Source organism: Pleurodeles waltl, chromosome 5 (assembly GCF_031143425.1).
Source record: "Pleurodeles waltl isolate 20211129_DDA chromosome 5, aPleWal1.hap1.20221129, whole genome shotgun sequence".
NCBI lineage: Eukaryota > Metazoa > Chordata > Amphibia > Caudata > Salamandridae > Pleurodeles > Pleurodeles waltl.
Window position 1 is genome coordinate 1,874,206,588 of NC_090444.1, and position 15,230 is coordinate 1,874,221,817.

The 15,230-nt window shown below is 50.5% G+C and overlaps 1 protein-coding gene across 1 annotated transcript in view; it reads right to left on the reverse strand.

The window, feature by feature from the left end:
* The window catches only part of GNMT (glycine N-methyltransferase), a 76,402-nt gene that overhangs the window by 30,402 nt on the left and 30,770 nt on the right, over positions 1–15,230 (reverse strand). The window contains exon 3 of the mRNA XM_069236437.1: positions 11,988–12,101. Within this exon, the coding sequence (XP_069092538.1) occupies positions 11,988–12,101 (114 nt within the window). The remainder of the gene's footprint in view (positions 1–11,987; positions 12,102–15,230) is intronic.

Below are 15,230 nucleotides of genomic sequence, written 5' to 3' on the forward strand. Positions count from 1 at the left end.
CAGGCAGACAGTTTCAATAAATGGTGTTGAGGCCTTGGCCTACAGGGACACAGGTGCCAGTTTCACTTTGGTGACTGAAAACCTAGTGCCTCCTGAACAACACATCATTGGACAACAGTATAAAATTATTGATGTCCATAACTCCACTAAGTTTCTTCCCTTAGCTATAATTCAGTTTAGTTGCGGGTGGAGTTACTGGCCCAAAGCAGGTGGTGGTATCACCTAGCTTACCTGTAGACTGTCTCTTAGGTAATGACCTAGAGGCCTCAGGTTGGGCTGATGTAGAGTTTTATGCCCATGCAGCCATGCTGGGCATCCCTGAGGAATTGTTCCCTCTCATTTCAAGTGAAATGAAAAAGCAAAGGAGAGAAGGTCTGAAAACTCAGGATCCCTCTCCATCAACAGGTAAAAAGGGTATCACAGTATCCCCTAACCACCCTACCATTCAGGATACTATTCCTGTGGTGGGAGAAACCTCTCCTGGGGTGGCACCTGTTCCAAGGGAATCATCAGCTGGCAAAGCTGGACTCCCTGAGGTGGAAGTACCTCTCTGTGGGATAACTAACATTGGTGAGAAAAACAGCACCATGTTAGTTAACATGGAGCATCCCTCCAACCCTTCCAGAGAAACGTTAGTGCAGAAACCCTGCACTACCTCACAACACTTAGGACAGCATCCCTGCCCTAGTGTGGAGCTCATAGGACAGCATCCCTGCCCTGCTCCAACTCAAGAGAAACAGCATCCCTGTTCTCTCTTCCAGCCATATGGACAAAGTTTTTGCCCAGCTATGGCTTTTCTGAGACAGCATCCCTGTCTGGCATTTCCATCACTACAAATAGGTTCAGTGGACAATTCCCACTGCTCTAAACTAAAACTTACTGATAAAAACTCTGAAAATACATCTTCACATTGTTGCTTAGCTAAAAAAACTTCAAACAGGGTGGTTTACATCCCCACAGGGAGGTAACCATATAGTGGATGATAAAGGGAGTAACCAAGCTATTGCAGAGCTACCCTTTACTTATCACCACTTAGACAATAAAGACTCAACTGGCCAAGGTTAGCCTTATTGTCCTTCGTTTGGGGGGGGGTTGTGTGAGAAGGTAGCCTCTTTCTAGCCTTGTTACCCCCACTTTTGGCCTGTTTGTGAGTGTATGTCAGGGTGTTTGTCACTGTTTTCACTGTCTCACTGGGATCCTGATAGCCAGGCCTCAGTGCTCATAGTGAAAACACCATGTTTTCAGTATGGTTGTTATGTGTCACTGGGATCCTGCTGGTCAGGACCCCAGTGCTCATAGGTTTATGGCCTATATGTATGTGTCACTGGGACCCTGTCACACAGGGCCCCAGTGCTCATAGGTGTGCATGTTCCCTGTGTGGTGCCTAACTGTCTCACTGAGGCTCTGCTAACCAGAACCTCAGTGGTTATGCTCTCTCATTACTTCCAAATTGTCACTGACAGGCTAGTGACCATTTTTACCAATTTACATTGGCTTACTGGAACACCCTTATAATTCCCTAGTATATGGTACTGAGGTACCCAGGGTATTGGGGTTCCAGGAGATCCCTATGGGCTGCAGCATTTCTTTTGCCACCCATAGGGAGCTCTGACAATTCTTAGACAGGCCTGCCACTGCAGCCTGAGTGAAATAACGTCCACGTTATTTCACAGCCATTTTACACTGCACTTAAGTAACTTATAAGTCACCTATATGTCTAACCTTTACCTGGTAAAGGTTAGGGGCAAAGTTACTTAGTGTGTGGGCACCCTGGCACTAGCCAAGGTGCCCCCACATTGTTCAGAGCCAATTCACTGAACTTTGTGAGTGCGGGGACACCATTACACGCGTGCACTACATATAGGTCACTACCTATATGTAGCTTCACAATGGTAACTCCGAATATGGCCATGTAACATGTCTATAATCATGGAATTGCCCCCTCTATGCCATCCTAGCATAGTTGGCACAATCCCATGATCCCAGTGGTCTGTAGCACAGACCCTGGTACTGCCAAACTGCCCTTCCTGGGGTTTCACTGCAGCTGCTGCTGCTGCTGCCAACCCCTCAGACAGGCATCTGCCCTCCTGGGGTCCAGCCAGGCCTGGCCCAGGATGGCAGAACAAAGAACTTCCTCTGAGAGAGGGTGTGACACCCTCTCCCTTTGGAAAATGGTGTGAAGGCAGGGGAGGAGTAGCCTCCCCCAGCCTCTGGAAATGCTTTGTTGGGCACAGAGGTGCCCAATTCTGCATAAGCCAGTCTACACCGGTTCAGGGACCCCTTAGCCCCTGCTCTGGCGCGAAACTGGACAAAGGAAAGGGGAGTGACCACTCCCCTGACCTGCACCTCCCCTGGGAGGTGTCCAGAGCTCCTCCAGTGTGCTCCAGACCTCTGCCATCTTGGAAACAGAGGTGCTGCTGGCACACTGGACTGCTCTGAGTGGCCAGTGCCACCAGGTGACGTCAGAGACTCCTGCTGATAGGCTCCTTCAGGTGTTAGTAGCCTTTCCTCTCTCCTAGGTAGCCAAACCCTCTTTTCTGGCTATTTAGGGTCTCTGTCTCTGGGGAAACTTTAGATAACGAATGCATGAGCTCAGCCGAGTTCCTCTGCATCTCCCTCTTCACCTTCTGATAAGGAATCGACCGCTGACCGCGCTGGAAGCCTGCAAACCTGCAACATAGTAGCAAAGACGACTACTGCAACTCTGTAACGCTGATCCTGCCGCCTTCTCGACTGTTTTCCTGCTTGTGCATGCTGTGGGGGTAGTCTGCCTCCTCTCTGCACCAGAAGCTCCGAAGAAATCTCCCGTGGGTCGACGGAATCTTCCCCCTGCAACCGCAGGCACCAAAAAGCTGCATTACCGGTCCCTTGGGTCTCCTCTCAGCACGACGAGCGAGGTCCCTCGAATCCAGCGACGCTGTCCAAGTGACCCCCACAGCCCAGTGACTCTTCAGCCCAAGTTTGGTGGAGGTAAGTCCTTGCCTCACCTCGCTGGGCTGCATTGCTGGGAACCGCGACTTTGCAGCTACTCCGGCCCCTGTGCACTTCCGGCGGAAATCCTTCGTGCACAGCCAAGCCTGGGTCCACGGCACTCTAACCTGCATTGCACGACTTTCTAAGTTGGTCTCCGGCGACGTGGGACTCCTTTGTGCAACTTCGGCGAGCACCGTTTCACGCATCCTCGTAGGGCCTGTTTCTGGCACTTCTCCGGGTGCTACCTGCTTCAGTGAGGGCTCTTTGTCTTGCTCGACGTCCCCTCTCTCTGCAGGTCCAATTTGCGACCTCCTGGTCCCTCCTGGGCCCCAGCAGCGTCCAAAAACGCCAAACGCACGATTTGCGTGTAGCAAGGCTTGTTGGCGTCCTTCCGGCGGGAAAACACTTCTGCACGACTCTCCAAGGCGAGAGGGATCCGTCCACCAAAGGGGAAGTCTCTAGCCCTTTTCGTTCCTGCAGAAACCTCAGCTTCTTCTGTCCAGTCGAAGCTTCTTTGCACCCGCAGCTGGCATTTCCTGGGCATCTGCCCATCTACAACTTGCTTGTGACTTTTGGACTTGGTCCCCTTGTTCCACAGGTACCCTAGATTGGAAATCCACAGTTGTTGCATTGCTGGTTTGTGTCTTTCCTGCATTATTCCTCTAACACGACTCTTTTGTCCTTAGGGGAACTTTAGTGCACTTTGCACTCACTTTTCAGGGTCTTGGGGAGGGTTATTTTGCTAACTCTCACTATTGTCTAATAGTCCCAGCGACCCTCTACAAGGTCACATAGGTTTGGGGTCCATTCGTGGTTCGCATTCCACTTCTGGAGTATATGGTTTGTGTTGCCCCTATCCCTATGTTTCCCCATTGCATCCTATTGTAACTATACATTGTTTGCACTGTTTTCTAAGACTATACTGCATATTTTTGCTATTGTGTATATATATCTTGTGTATATTTCCTATCCTCTCACTGAGGGTACACTCTAAGATACTTTGGCATATTGTCATAAAAATAAAGTACCTTTATTTTTAGTATAACTGTGTATTGTGTTTTCTTATGATATTGTGCATATGACACTAAGTGGTACTGTAGTAGCTTCACACATCTCCTAGTTCAGCCTAAGCTGCTCTGCTAAGCTACCATTATCTATCAGCCTAAGCTGCTAGACACCCTATACACTAATAAGGGATACCTGGGCCTGGTGCAAGGTGTAAGTACCCCTTGGTACTCACTACAAGCCAGTCCAGCCTCCTACAATGGTATGCTGCGACGGCGCAGTGAAATCTTGTAGATTCCACTGCACTACTTCTGCGCGGCTTTTAATGGGGGAACGCCCACGCTGCATACATTATCCCTGGGGCAGGTGTAATGTGGCGCAAGGCTTTACAAACTAGCGCAATGATCTTATGTCGCCAGTTTGAAATTTGTGCCGCACTGCAGGGGACTGCTTTGCGCCATAGCTCCATAAAATAAAAAAAATACGTAAAGGTGGCACCAGGGGCTTGTAAATAAGCCCCATTATCTTTTACACAGACTTTTTTTTATAAACAGATACCACTATTTAATTTATAATTAGTAAATGTTATTAAAAGTTTTATTTTTGCACTAATTAAAAATAAATGTAAATTTCATTGAAAGTTTATTTTTTAAACGTGTCAATTATTTTACTTTATAATTATGAAAAAATACGCAATAAACAAATTTAAGTATTTAATTAAAAAAAGTTACAATACTTTTACACTATTTGCCATGGGGTGTTGGCTTAAGTCCCTGCCTCTGTTATTTTCCATGGGCGTGTGTTGCAGTACCTGTGAGGGGCTGTGTGTTCTACTTACCTTACTCCTAGGCTGGGCAGGAGGTGTGTTTACAACTGTTGTGGGACATCTTTGGCTGTGCAGTAACTTTAGAAGAGCAGTTTCTGAACAGCAATGGGCTTACTCTTGAGGGGGGGTGTTTGTAGTAGCCTGTCCACCCCATAACTCCTCCTTACCCCTCCCAGCCCTCTCCTCCCCTTCCACGTAGAAGTAAGCATTCCCAGTTTTACAGCCATTCTCTCTTCTCCCTCCCACATTTACTACTCAGTCGTAGGCTACTGGTGCGGGGATCTCTGCACGGAACAGACCGGAGGGGTGAGTATCTCCGCACATGGGATTGTCGTCTGCATTCTGTATTACCTCAGTAGTAGGACTTCAGCGGTAGTACTACTTAATTAGCAGTAATTTAGTAGTAGTATTCAGTAGCAGTACTTCAACAGTATTTATTTAGTAGCACTACTTTAATAGTACTTCAGTAGTAGTACTTCAGCAGTATTCTATTACTAGCACCTCAGTGGTACTTTAGCAGTAGTACTTCAATAGCAGTATTCCAAGAGCAATAGTGTACTAGTAGTTCAGTGGTAGTACTTTAGTAGTAGCGGTTCATTACTACTATAGTAGTACTTCATTAGTTTAGTAGTAGATCAGTAGTAGTACTTTAGAAGTACCTCAGTAGTAGCACTTAAGCAGAAGTACTCCAGTAGCAGTACTTTAGTACTCCTAACACTACACAGCACAGCTTGTGAATCAGGCTCCAGACCATGATGCTCCCCTGTGTTCTCCTGAAATACCCACCTCGAAGGGTTACCTGGATCGCACCGGCTGCCTGGTGTCGCCCACACAGACAGTCGAAGGGCAGAGACCAGGACACAGACCCTCATTACTAAATCCTCATTATTGCTCCAGTAATGCAGTGGAAAGTCCAGTCCTGCAGTGGACACAGACTGGGTGGGGCAATACTGGACAAATTCTTCATTTTCAAGCCAGATGTGGGTTTGCGCATCACCTGCAAACACGTGCACAGAGCGCGTGGGACAGGCCTAGTCCCAGTGCTTTCAATACTAGGCTGGGACCTCACAGCACTATAAATACTCACATCGGTATTCCCCACTCTGCGGAATTCTGTGGCTCCGAGTACATACTCAGTCATCTGCAGTACTTGCGTTAACCAGCTGAGCCTTCATGAGGTAAGAGAGCATGTCCCATGGATGACTTTAATGTGCATCAATGCTTCCCTCTATTGTATCTGCAAAGCATGTGACTGATGGGGAAACCAAAGCCCAACAACAACGCTTGCAGAATACCTTTTGTGTAACGTTTTGGTACCACTGTCCTGCACCTAGCGCTGTCCCATTGCACCACGGGGGGGGGGGGGGGGGGGGGGGGCTCCGCTGTGTGCTGTGGTACTAGTCACAACTTGTCAGGCTCCCTGTGGGACCTTCCCCACCCCCCCACCCCCCATGGCCCTGGAGTCAGGGAGCGCTCCCCTACCACCTTTGGTGGCTTTTTGCTTTTTTACAGCACTCGTGGATGAGTCCCCCCTGTCCTGTAATGACAGGTGGGCTTCTCTTACAAAGGTACATGACAGAGGGACAGGTGGTCCTCTTACGCAGGTGCATGGCAGCGGGACAGGTGGTGTCTCTTACGCAGGTGCATGGCAGCGGGACAGGTGGTCGCTCTCTTACGCAGGTGCATGGCAGCGGGACAGGTGGTCGCTCTCTTACGCAGGTGCATGGCAGCGGGACAGGTGGTCGCTCTCTTACGCAGGTGCATGGCAGCGGGACAGGTGGTCGCTCTCTTACGCAGGTGCATGGCAGCGGGACAGGTGGTCGCTCTCTTACGCAGGTGCATGGCAGCGGGACAGGTGGTCGCTCTCTTACGCAGGTGCATAACCGCGGGACAGGTGGTCGCTCTCTTACGCAGGAATATGACTGCGGGACAGGTGGGCCGCTCTTACACAGGTAGACGACAGCGGGACAGGTGGGCCGCTCTTACACAGGTAGACGACAGCGGGACAGGTGGGCCGCTCTTACACAGGTAGACGACAGCGGGACAGGTGGGCCGCTCTTACACAGGTAGACGACAGCGGGACAGGTGGTGTCTCTCTTACACAGGTAGACGACAGCGGGACAGGTGGTGTCTCTCTTACACAGGTAGACGACAGCGGGACAGGTGGTGTAGGAAAGTACCATCTTGCCTGGCATGTTACCCCCATTTTTCACTGTATATATGTTGTTTTAGTTGTATGTGTCACTGGGACCCTGGTAACCCAGGGCCCCAGTGCTCATAAGTGTGCCTGTATGTGTTACCTGTGTAGTGACTAACTGTCTCACTGAGGCTCTGCTAATCAGAACCTCAGTGGTTATGCTCTCTCATTTCTTTCCAAATTGTCACTGACAGGCTAGTGACCATTTTTACCAATTTACATTGGCTTACTGGAACACCCTTATAATCCCCTAGTATATGGTACTGAGGTACCCAGGGTATTGGGGTTCCAGGAGATCCCTATGGGCTGCAGCATTTCTTTTGCCACCCATAGGGAGCTCTGACAATTATTACACAGGCCTGCCACTGCAGCCTGAGTGAAATAACGTCCACGTTATTTCACAGCCATTTTACACTGCACTTAAGTAACTTATAAGTCACCTATATGTCTAACCTTTACCTGGTAAAGGTTAGGTGCAAAGTTACTTAGTGTGAGGGCACCCTGGCACTAGCCAAGGTGCCCCCACATTGTTCAGAGCCAATTCACTGAACTTTGTGAGTGCGGGGACACCATTACACGCGTGCACTACATATAGGTCACTACCTATATGTAGCTTCACCATGGTAACTCCGAATATGGCCATGTAACATGTCTATGATCATGGAATTGCCCCCTCTATGCCATCCTGGCATTGTTGGTACAATTCCATGATCCCAGTGGTCTGTAGCACAGACCCTGGTACTGCCAAACTGCCCTTCCTGGGGTTTCTCTGCAGCTGCTGCTGCTGCCAACCCCTCAGACAGGCATCTGCCCTCCTGGGGTCCAGCCAGGCCTGGCCCAGGATGGCAGAACAAAGAACTTCCTCTGAGAGAGGGTGTAACACCCTCTCCCTTTGGAAAATGGTGTGAAGGCAGGGGAGGAGTAGCCTCCCCCAGCCTCTGGAAATGCTTTGTTGGGCACAGAGGTGCCCAATTCTGCATAAGCCAGTCTACACCGGTTCAGGGACCCCTTAGCCCCTGCTCTGGCGCGAAACTGGACAAAGGAAAGGGGAGTGACCACTCCCCTGACCTGCACCTCCCCTGGGAGGTGTCCAGAGCTCCTCCAGTGTGCTCCAGACCTCTGCCATCTTGGAAACAGAGGTGCTGCTGGCACACTGGACTGCTCTGAGTGGCCAGTGCCACCAGGTGACGTCAGAGACTCCTGCTGATAGGCTCCTTCAGGTGTTAGTAGCCTTTCCTCTCTCCTAGGTAGCCAAACCCTCTTTTCTGGCTATTTAGGGTCTCTGTCTCTGGGGAAACTTTAGATAACGAATGCATGAGCTCAGCCGAGTTCCTCTGCATCTCCCTCTTCACCTTCTGATAAGGAATCGACCGCTGACCGCGCTGGAAGCCTGCAAACCTGCAACATAGTAGCAAAGACGACTACTGCAACTCTGTAACGCTGATCCTGCCGCCTTCTCGACTGTTTTCCTGCTTGTGCATGCTGTGGGGGTAGTCTGCCTCCTCTCTGCACCAGAAGCTCCGAAGAAATCTCCCGTGGGTCGACGGAATCTTCCCCCTGCAACCGCAGGCACCAAAAAGCTGCATCTCCGGTCCCTTGGGTCTCCTCTCATCACGACGAGCGAGGTCCCTCGAATCCAGCGACACCGTCCAAGTGACCCCCACAGTCCAGTGACTCTTCAGCCCAAGTTTGGTGGAGGTAAGTCCTTGCCTCACCTCGCTGGGCTGCATTGCTGGGAACCGCGACTTTGCAAGCTTCTCCGGCCCCTGTGCACTTCCGGCGGAAATCCTTCGTGCACAGCCAAGCCTGGGTCCACGGCACTCTAACCTGCATTGCACGACTTTCTAAGTTGGTCTCCGGCGACGTGGGACTCCTTTGTGCAACTTCGGCGAGCACCGTTTCACGCATCCTCGTAGTGCCTGTTTCTGGCACTTCTCCGGGTGCTACCTGCTTCAGTGAGGGCTCCTTGTCTTGCTCGACGTCCCCTCTCTCTGCAGGTCCAATTTGCGACCTCCTGGTCCCTCCTGGGCCCCAGCAGCGTCCAAAAACGCCAAACGCACGATTTGCGTGTAGCAAGGCTTGTTGGCGTCCATCCGGCGGGAAAACACTTCTGCACGACTCTCCAAGGCGTGGGGGATCCATCCTCCAAAGGGGAAGTCTCTAGCCCTTGTCGTTCCTGCAGTATTCACAGTTCTTCAGCCTAGTAAGAGCTTCTTTGCACCAACCGCTGGCATTTCTTGGGCATCTGCCCATCTCCGAGCTGCTTGTGACTTTTGGACTTGGTCCCCTTGTTCCACAGGTACCTTCAGACAGGAATCCATCGTTGTTGCATTGCTGATTTGTGTTTTCCTTGCATTCTCCCTCTAACACGACTATTTTGTCCTTAGGGGAACTTTGGTGCACTTTGCACTCACTTTTCAGGGTCTTGGGGAGGGTTATTTTTCTAACTCTCACTATTTTCTAATAGTCCCAGCGACCCTCTACAAGGTCACATAGGTTTGGGGTCCATTCGTGGTTCACATTCCACTTTTGGAGTATATGGTTTGTGTTGCCCCTATCCCTATGTTTCCCCATTGCATCCTATTGTAACTATACATTGTTTGCACTGTTTTCTAAGACTATACTGCATATTTTTGCTATTGTGTATATATATCTTGTGTATATTTCCTATCCTCTTGCTGAGGGTACACTCTAAGATACTTTGGCATATTGTCATAAAAATAAAGTACCTTTATTTTTAGTATAACTGTGTATTGTGTTTTCTTATGATATTGTGCATATGACACTAAGTGGTACTGTAGTAGCTTCACACGTCTCCTAGTTCAGCCTGAGCTGCTTTGCTAAGCTACCATTATCTATCAGCCTAAGCTGCTAGACACCCTATACACTAATAAGGGATAACTGGGCCTGGTGCAAGGTGCAAGTACCCCTTGGTACTCACTACAAGCCAGTCCAGCCTCCTAGAGGTGGTGTCTCTCTTACACAGGTAGACGACAGCGGGACAGGTGGTGTCTCTCTTACACAGGTAGACGACAGCGGGACAGGTGGGCCTCTCTTACACAAGTACAAGACAGTAGGAGAGGTGGACTTTGTTACACAGGTACATGACAGCGGCACAAGTGGGCTCCTATTCTGTAAAGTGTGGCATTCTGGTCTGCTTACCTCTCGTGCAGGGCCAGTGGGGTACCTGCACATCAATGCAAACACCCGTTCTTACTGACTGTCAGTTCTGAGACAGGACATGTTGTGGACCTCACAGGATAGGCACAACCACCAGACTGCGAGAACGACCTCTGGAACGGGTAAGACTCGGGTGCAGGCAAGAGGATTGATGGACACAGCATAAACACTAGGGGCCTGATTTAGATCTTGGCGGTAATCCTCCTGCCATCGGTTTTCCATTGGAAAAGTCGTCGGATGAACAAGTGGTCCACCCACCCAATTTACATGTTGGCGGTCTCATAGGCGATAGATTAGGGGTGGTCTATCTGACTCCGCCAGAAATCTCCACCCGCATCTATGGCGTCACTGGCAATAGTGGCTGGAGGCAGATCTCCAGCCACCATTACAGCAGAGCCGATTTCAATGTGCCTTACTGCCAAGCCAGCTGTGGCGGTCTGACCTTCACACCGGAGTTTGCGGATTGAAGAAGAAATAATGTAAAAAAATAAATAAAAAAAAAAAACACACCACACACACCCCCCCTTACTTTTCCCCCCCCCAATTCCAATTGTTTTCAACTGCACAAGACCTTCCGTTGCTGCTGCCACTGAACCATGGAGAGAACACAAACCTGCCCCCCCCGTGGCTGGACTCGAAGGTAGGGCAAGCACACTGCCTGTGTCCATTGTACATGAGCTCAGGACCAGTGCAGTCACATACATGTCCCAGTAACTTTTTAAAATTACTGTGACATACATGCATATGTCAGGAAAACAATTGGTGTTGATGGATGTGAACACACTGGTACAAGACCCATATCGCACACATGCACAACTGTCCTTATGGTGTCAGTATTCATTGCCAAATTAATTCTGGCACCACAGTAACATTACAGTAGCACTTGTCAACTATGTCCATGAATGCACATTGCAAGTGGAGCTGTACCTGCGAGTTGTGCATGTGAGACAGTAGGAGTGCGAGAGAGATTAGATTGGCTAGCTACCTCTACGCCATAGCTACTGCCATTGTGCGATGTCCATTGGGTCCAGTGATGTCGTCCCTCCCACACTGCTGCAGAACTATAACATGGCCCGATGGCTCGGAAGAGCTCCCCAGTCATGGCGGTCTGTGGCTCAGCCGCAAAATATCTAAATATGGCGGGCAGAACACGGTTGGCTTGACGGCGTACTTGGGTTTGCCGCCACGGCAGATTGTCAGGAAACCCGTCGAGATCTAAATCCGGCCCTAGGTGATGATCTGCTGATCCTTCTTGTGTGAAGAAGTAAAGAGGACCTGTGGTCCATGGCACCACCACCAGCGGTGTGGAACAGAGGTAGCCCTCTGTAGGCGACTGGATTAAATATAGTTGAAAGGTTTGGCTGTCACATAACTGATTGTGATAATGTCCACCCTACAGTGTGCTTCCGCCACACCCGCTGGCACCTGAGCAAGGACTTTCCAATGTAATAACGGCCACGGTTTAATCCATGATCTACCTTCCTCTCACATGATGCATGTAGCCTCCCAACCACGGACAGCCGCTGCAGACAGTATGGAGTACCTAGAGGCCGCATGCAAGCATGCTACACATTACTGATACCTACTGTGGTTAGACGTCGTCAGGGGTGAGTGGCATGACCGGTGTGCCATGGGCCCTATGGAAGTAAATATGCGCCCCCCCCCCCCAACACACACAACTTGCTATTTTAAAATACAGCAATAAACAGTTCAGTGGGCCCCGGTGCCACTGCACCTTCTGCACCAATGGACATATCACCCTGACCAGGTCAGGATGGAGAGCCCGCTGAGATCCGCGTCACCCACCTTTAAAGTCCGGTAAGTGGGCGAAGGAGTTGCCCAGACAGATGACGGCGTCGAACCCGGCTCCTGGCCTCGGCAGGTCCTGCGGGAGGGTCAGCCAGTTTGCTTCTTCAATGACTGAAATAGACCAGAAGGAGGTCAGAGGGCGAGACACAGGGAGTGGACGCCACCAAAGTGAAACAGAGAAAAAGAGGAGATAATGAGAGCAAGATGAACATGAAAGTCAGAGAAAGAGAGAAACAGAGAAAAAGAGGAGATAATGAGAGCAAGATGAACATGAAAAAGTCAGAGAAAGAGAGAGAAAGATGAACATGAAAAAGTCAGAGAAAGAGAGAGAAAGAGGAGAAGAGAGACTCAGAGGGGCAGAGAGAGAAAAGAGACTCTCAGAGGGGCAGAGAGAGAAAAGAGACACTCAGAGGGGCAGAGAGAGAAAAGAGACACTCAGAGGGGCAGAGAGAGAAAAGAGACACTCAGAGGGGCAGAGAGAGACTGAAGAGAGAAGAGACTCAGAGGGGCAGAGAGAGAAAAGAGACACTCAGAGGGGCAGAGAGAGACTCAGAGAGAGAAGAGACTCAGAGGGGCAGAGAGAGACTCAGAGAGAGAAGAGACTCAGAGGGGCAGAGAGAGAAAAGAGACACTCAGAGGGGCAGAGAGAGACTCAGAGAGAGAAGAGACTCAGAGGGGCAGAGAGAGACTCAGAGAGAGAAGAGACTCAGAGGGGCAGAGAGAGAAAAGAGACTCTCAGAGGGGCAGAGAGAGAAAAGAGACACTCAGAGGGGCAGAGAGAGAAAAGAGACACTCAGAGGGGCAGAGAGAGAAAAGAGACACTCAGAGGGGCAGAGAGAGACTGAAGAGAGAAGAGACTCAGAGGGGCAGAGAGAGACTCAGAGAGAGAAGAGACTCAGAGGGGCAGAGAGAGACTCAGAGAGAGAAGAGACTCAGAGGGGCAGAGAGAGACTCAGAGAGAGAAGAGACTCAGAGGGGCAGAGAGAGAAAAGAGACACTCAGAGGGGCAGAGAGAGACTCAGAGAGAAAAGAGACACTGAGAGGGGCAGAGAGAGAAAAGAGACACTCAGAGGGGCAGAGAGAGACTCAGAGAGAAGAGACACTCAGAGGGGCAGAGAGAGACTCAGAGAGAAGAGACACTCAGAGGGGCAGAGAGAGAAAAGAGACACTCAGAGGGGCAGAGAGAGAAAAGAGACACTCAGAGGGGCAGAGAGAGAAAAGAGACACTCAGAGGGGCAGAGAGAGAAAAGAGACACTCAGAGGGGCAGAGAGAGAAAAGAGACACTCAGAGGGGCAGAGAGAGACTGAAGAGAGAAGAGACTCAGAGGGGCAGAGAGAGAAAAGAGACACTCAGAGGGGCAGAGAGAGAAAAGAGACACTCAGAGGGGCAGAGAGAGAGAGAAGAGACAGAGAGAAGAGACTCTCAGAGGGGCAGAGAGAGAAAAGAGACTCTCAGAGGGGCAGAGAGAGAAAAGAGACACTGAGAGGGGCAGAGAGAGAAAAGAGACACTGAGAGGGGCAGAGAGAGACTGAAGAGAGAAGAGACTCAGAGGGGCAGAGAGAGAAAAGAGACACTCAGAGGGGCAGAGAGAGACTCAGAGAGAGAAGAGACTCAGAGGGGCAGAGAGAGACTCAGAGAGAGAAGAGACTCAGAGGGGCAGAGAGAGACTCAGAGAGAGAAGAGACTCAGAGGGGCAGAGAGAGAAAAGAGACACTCAGAGGGGCAGAGAGAGACTCAGAGAGAGAAGAGACTCAGAGGGGCAGAGAGAGACTCAGAGAGAGAAGAGACTCAGAGGGGCAGAGAGAGAAAAGAGACTCTCAGAGGGGCAGAGAGAGAAAAGAGACACTCAGAGGGGCAGAGAGAGAAAAGAGACACTCAGAGGGGCAGAGAGAGAAAAGAGACACTCAGAGGGGCAGAGAGAGAAGAGACTCAGAGGGGCAGAGAGAGAGAAGAGACTCTCAGAGGGGCAGAGAGACTCAGAGAGAGAAGAGACTCTCAGAGGGGCAGAGAGAGAAAAGAGACTCTCAGAGGGGCAGAGAGAGAAAAGAGACACTCAGAGGGGCAGAGAGAGACTCAGAGAGAGAAGAGACTCAGAGGGGCAGAGAGAGAAAAGAGACACTCAGAGGGGCAGAGAGAGACTCAGAGAGAGAAGAGACTCAGAGGGGCAGAGAGAGAAAAGAGACACTCAGAGGGGCAGAGAGAGACTGAAGAGAGAAGAGACACAGAGGGGCAGAGAGAGACTCAGAGAGAGAAGAGACTCTCAGAGGGGCAGAGAGAGACTCAGAGAGAGAAGAGACTCAGAGGGGCAGAGAGAGAAAAGAGACTCTCAGAGGGGCAGAGAGAGAAAAGAGACACTCAGAGGGGCAGAGAGAGAAAAGAGACACTCAGAGGGGCAGAGAGAGAAAAGAGACACTCAGAGGGGCAGAGAGAGAAAAGAGACACTCAGAGGGGCAGAGAGAGAAAAGAGACACTCAGAGGGGCAGAGAGAGAAAAGAGACACTCAGAGGGGCAGAGAGAGAAAAGAGACACTCAGAGGGGCAGAGAGAGAAAAGAGACACTCAGAGGGGCAGAGAGAGAAAAGAGACACTCAGAGGGGCAGAGAGAGACTGAAGAGAGAAGAGACTCAGAGGGGCAGAGAGAGAAAAGAGACACTCAGAGGGGCAGAGAGAGAAAAGAGACACTCAGAGGGGCAGAGAGAGAAAAGAGACACTCAGAGGGGCAGAGAGAGAAAAGAGACACTCAGAGGGGCAGAGAGAGAAAAGAGACACTCAGAGGGGCAGAGAGAGAAAAGAGACACTCAGAGGGGCAGAGAGAGACTGAAGAGAGAAGAGACTCAGAGGGGCAGAGAGAGAAAAGAGACACTCAGAGGGGCAGAGAGAGACTCAGAGAGAGAAGAGACTCAGAGGGGCAGAGAGAGACTCAGAGAGAGAAGAGACTCAGAGGGGCAGAGAGAGACTCAGAGAGAGAAGAGACTCAGAGGGGCAGAGAGAGACTCAGAGAGAGAAGAGACTCAGAGGGGCAGAGAGAGAAAAGAGACACTCAGAGGGGCAGAGAGAGACTCAGAGAGAGAAAAGAGACACTCAGAGGGGCAGAGAGAGAAAAGAGACACTCAGAGGGGCAGAGAGAGAAAAGAGACACTCAGAGGGGCAGAGAGAGAAAAGAGACACTGAGAGGGGCAGAGAGAGAAAAGAGACACTGAGAGGGGCAGAGAGAGAAAAGAGACACTCAGAGGGGCAGAG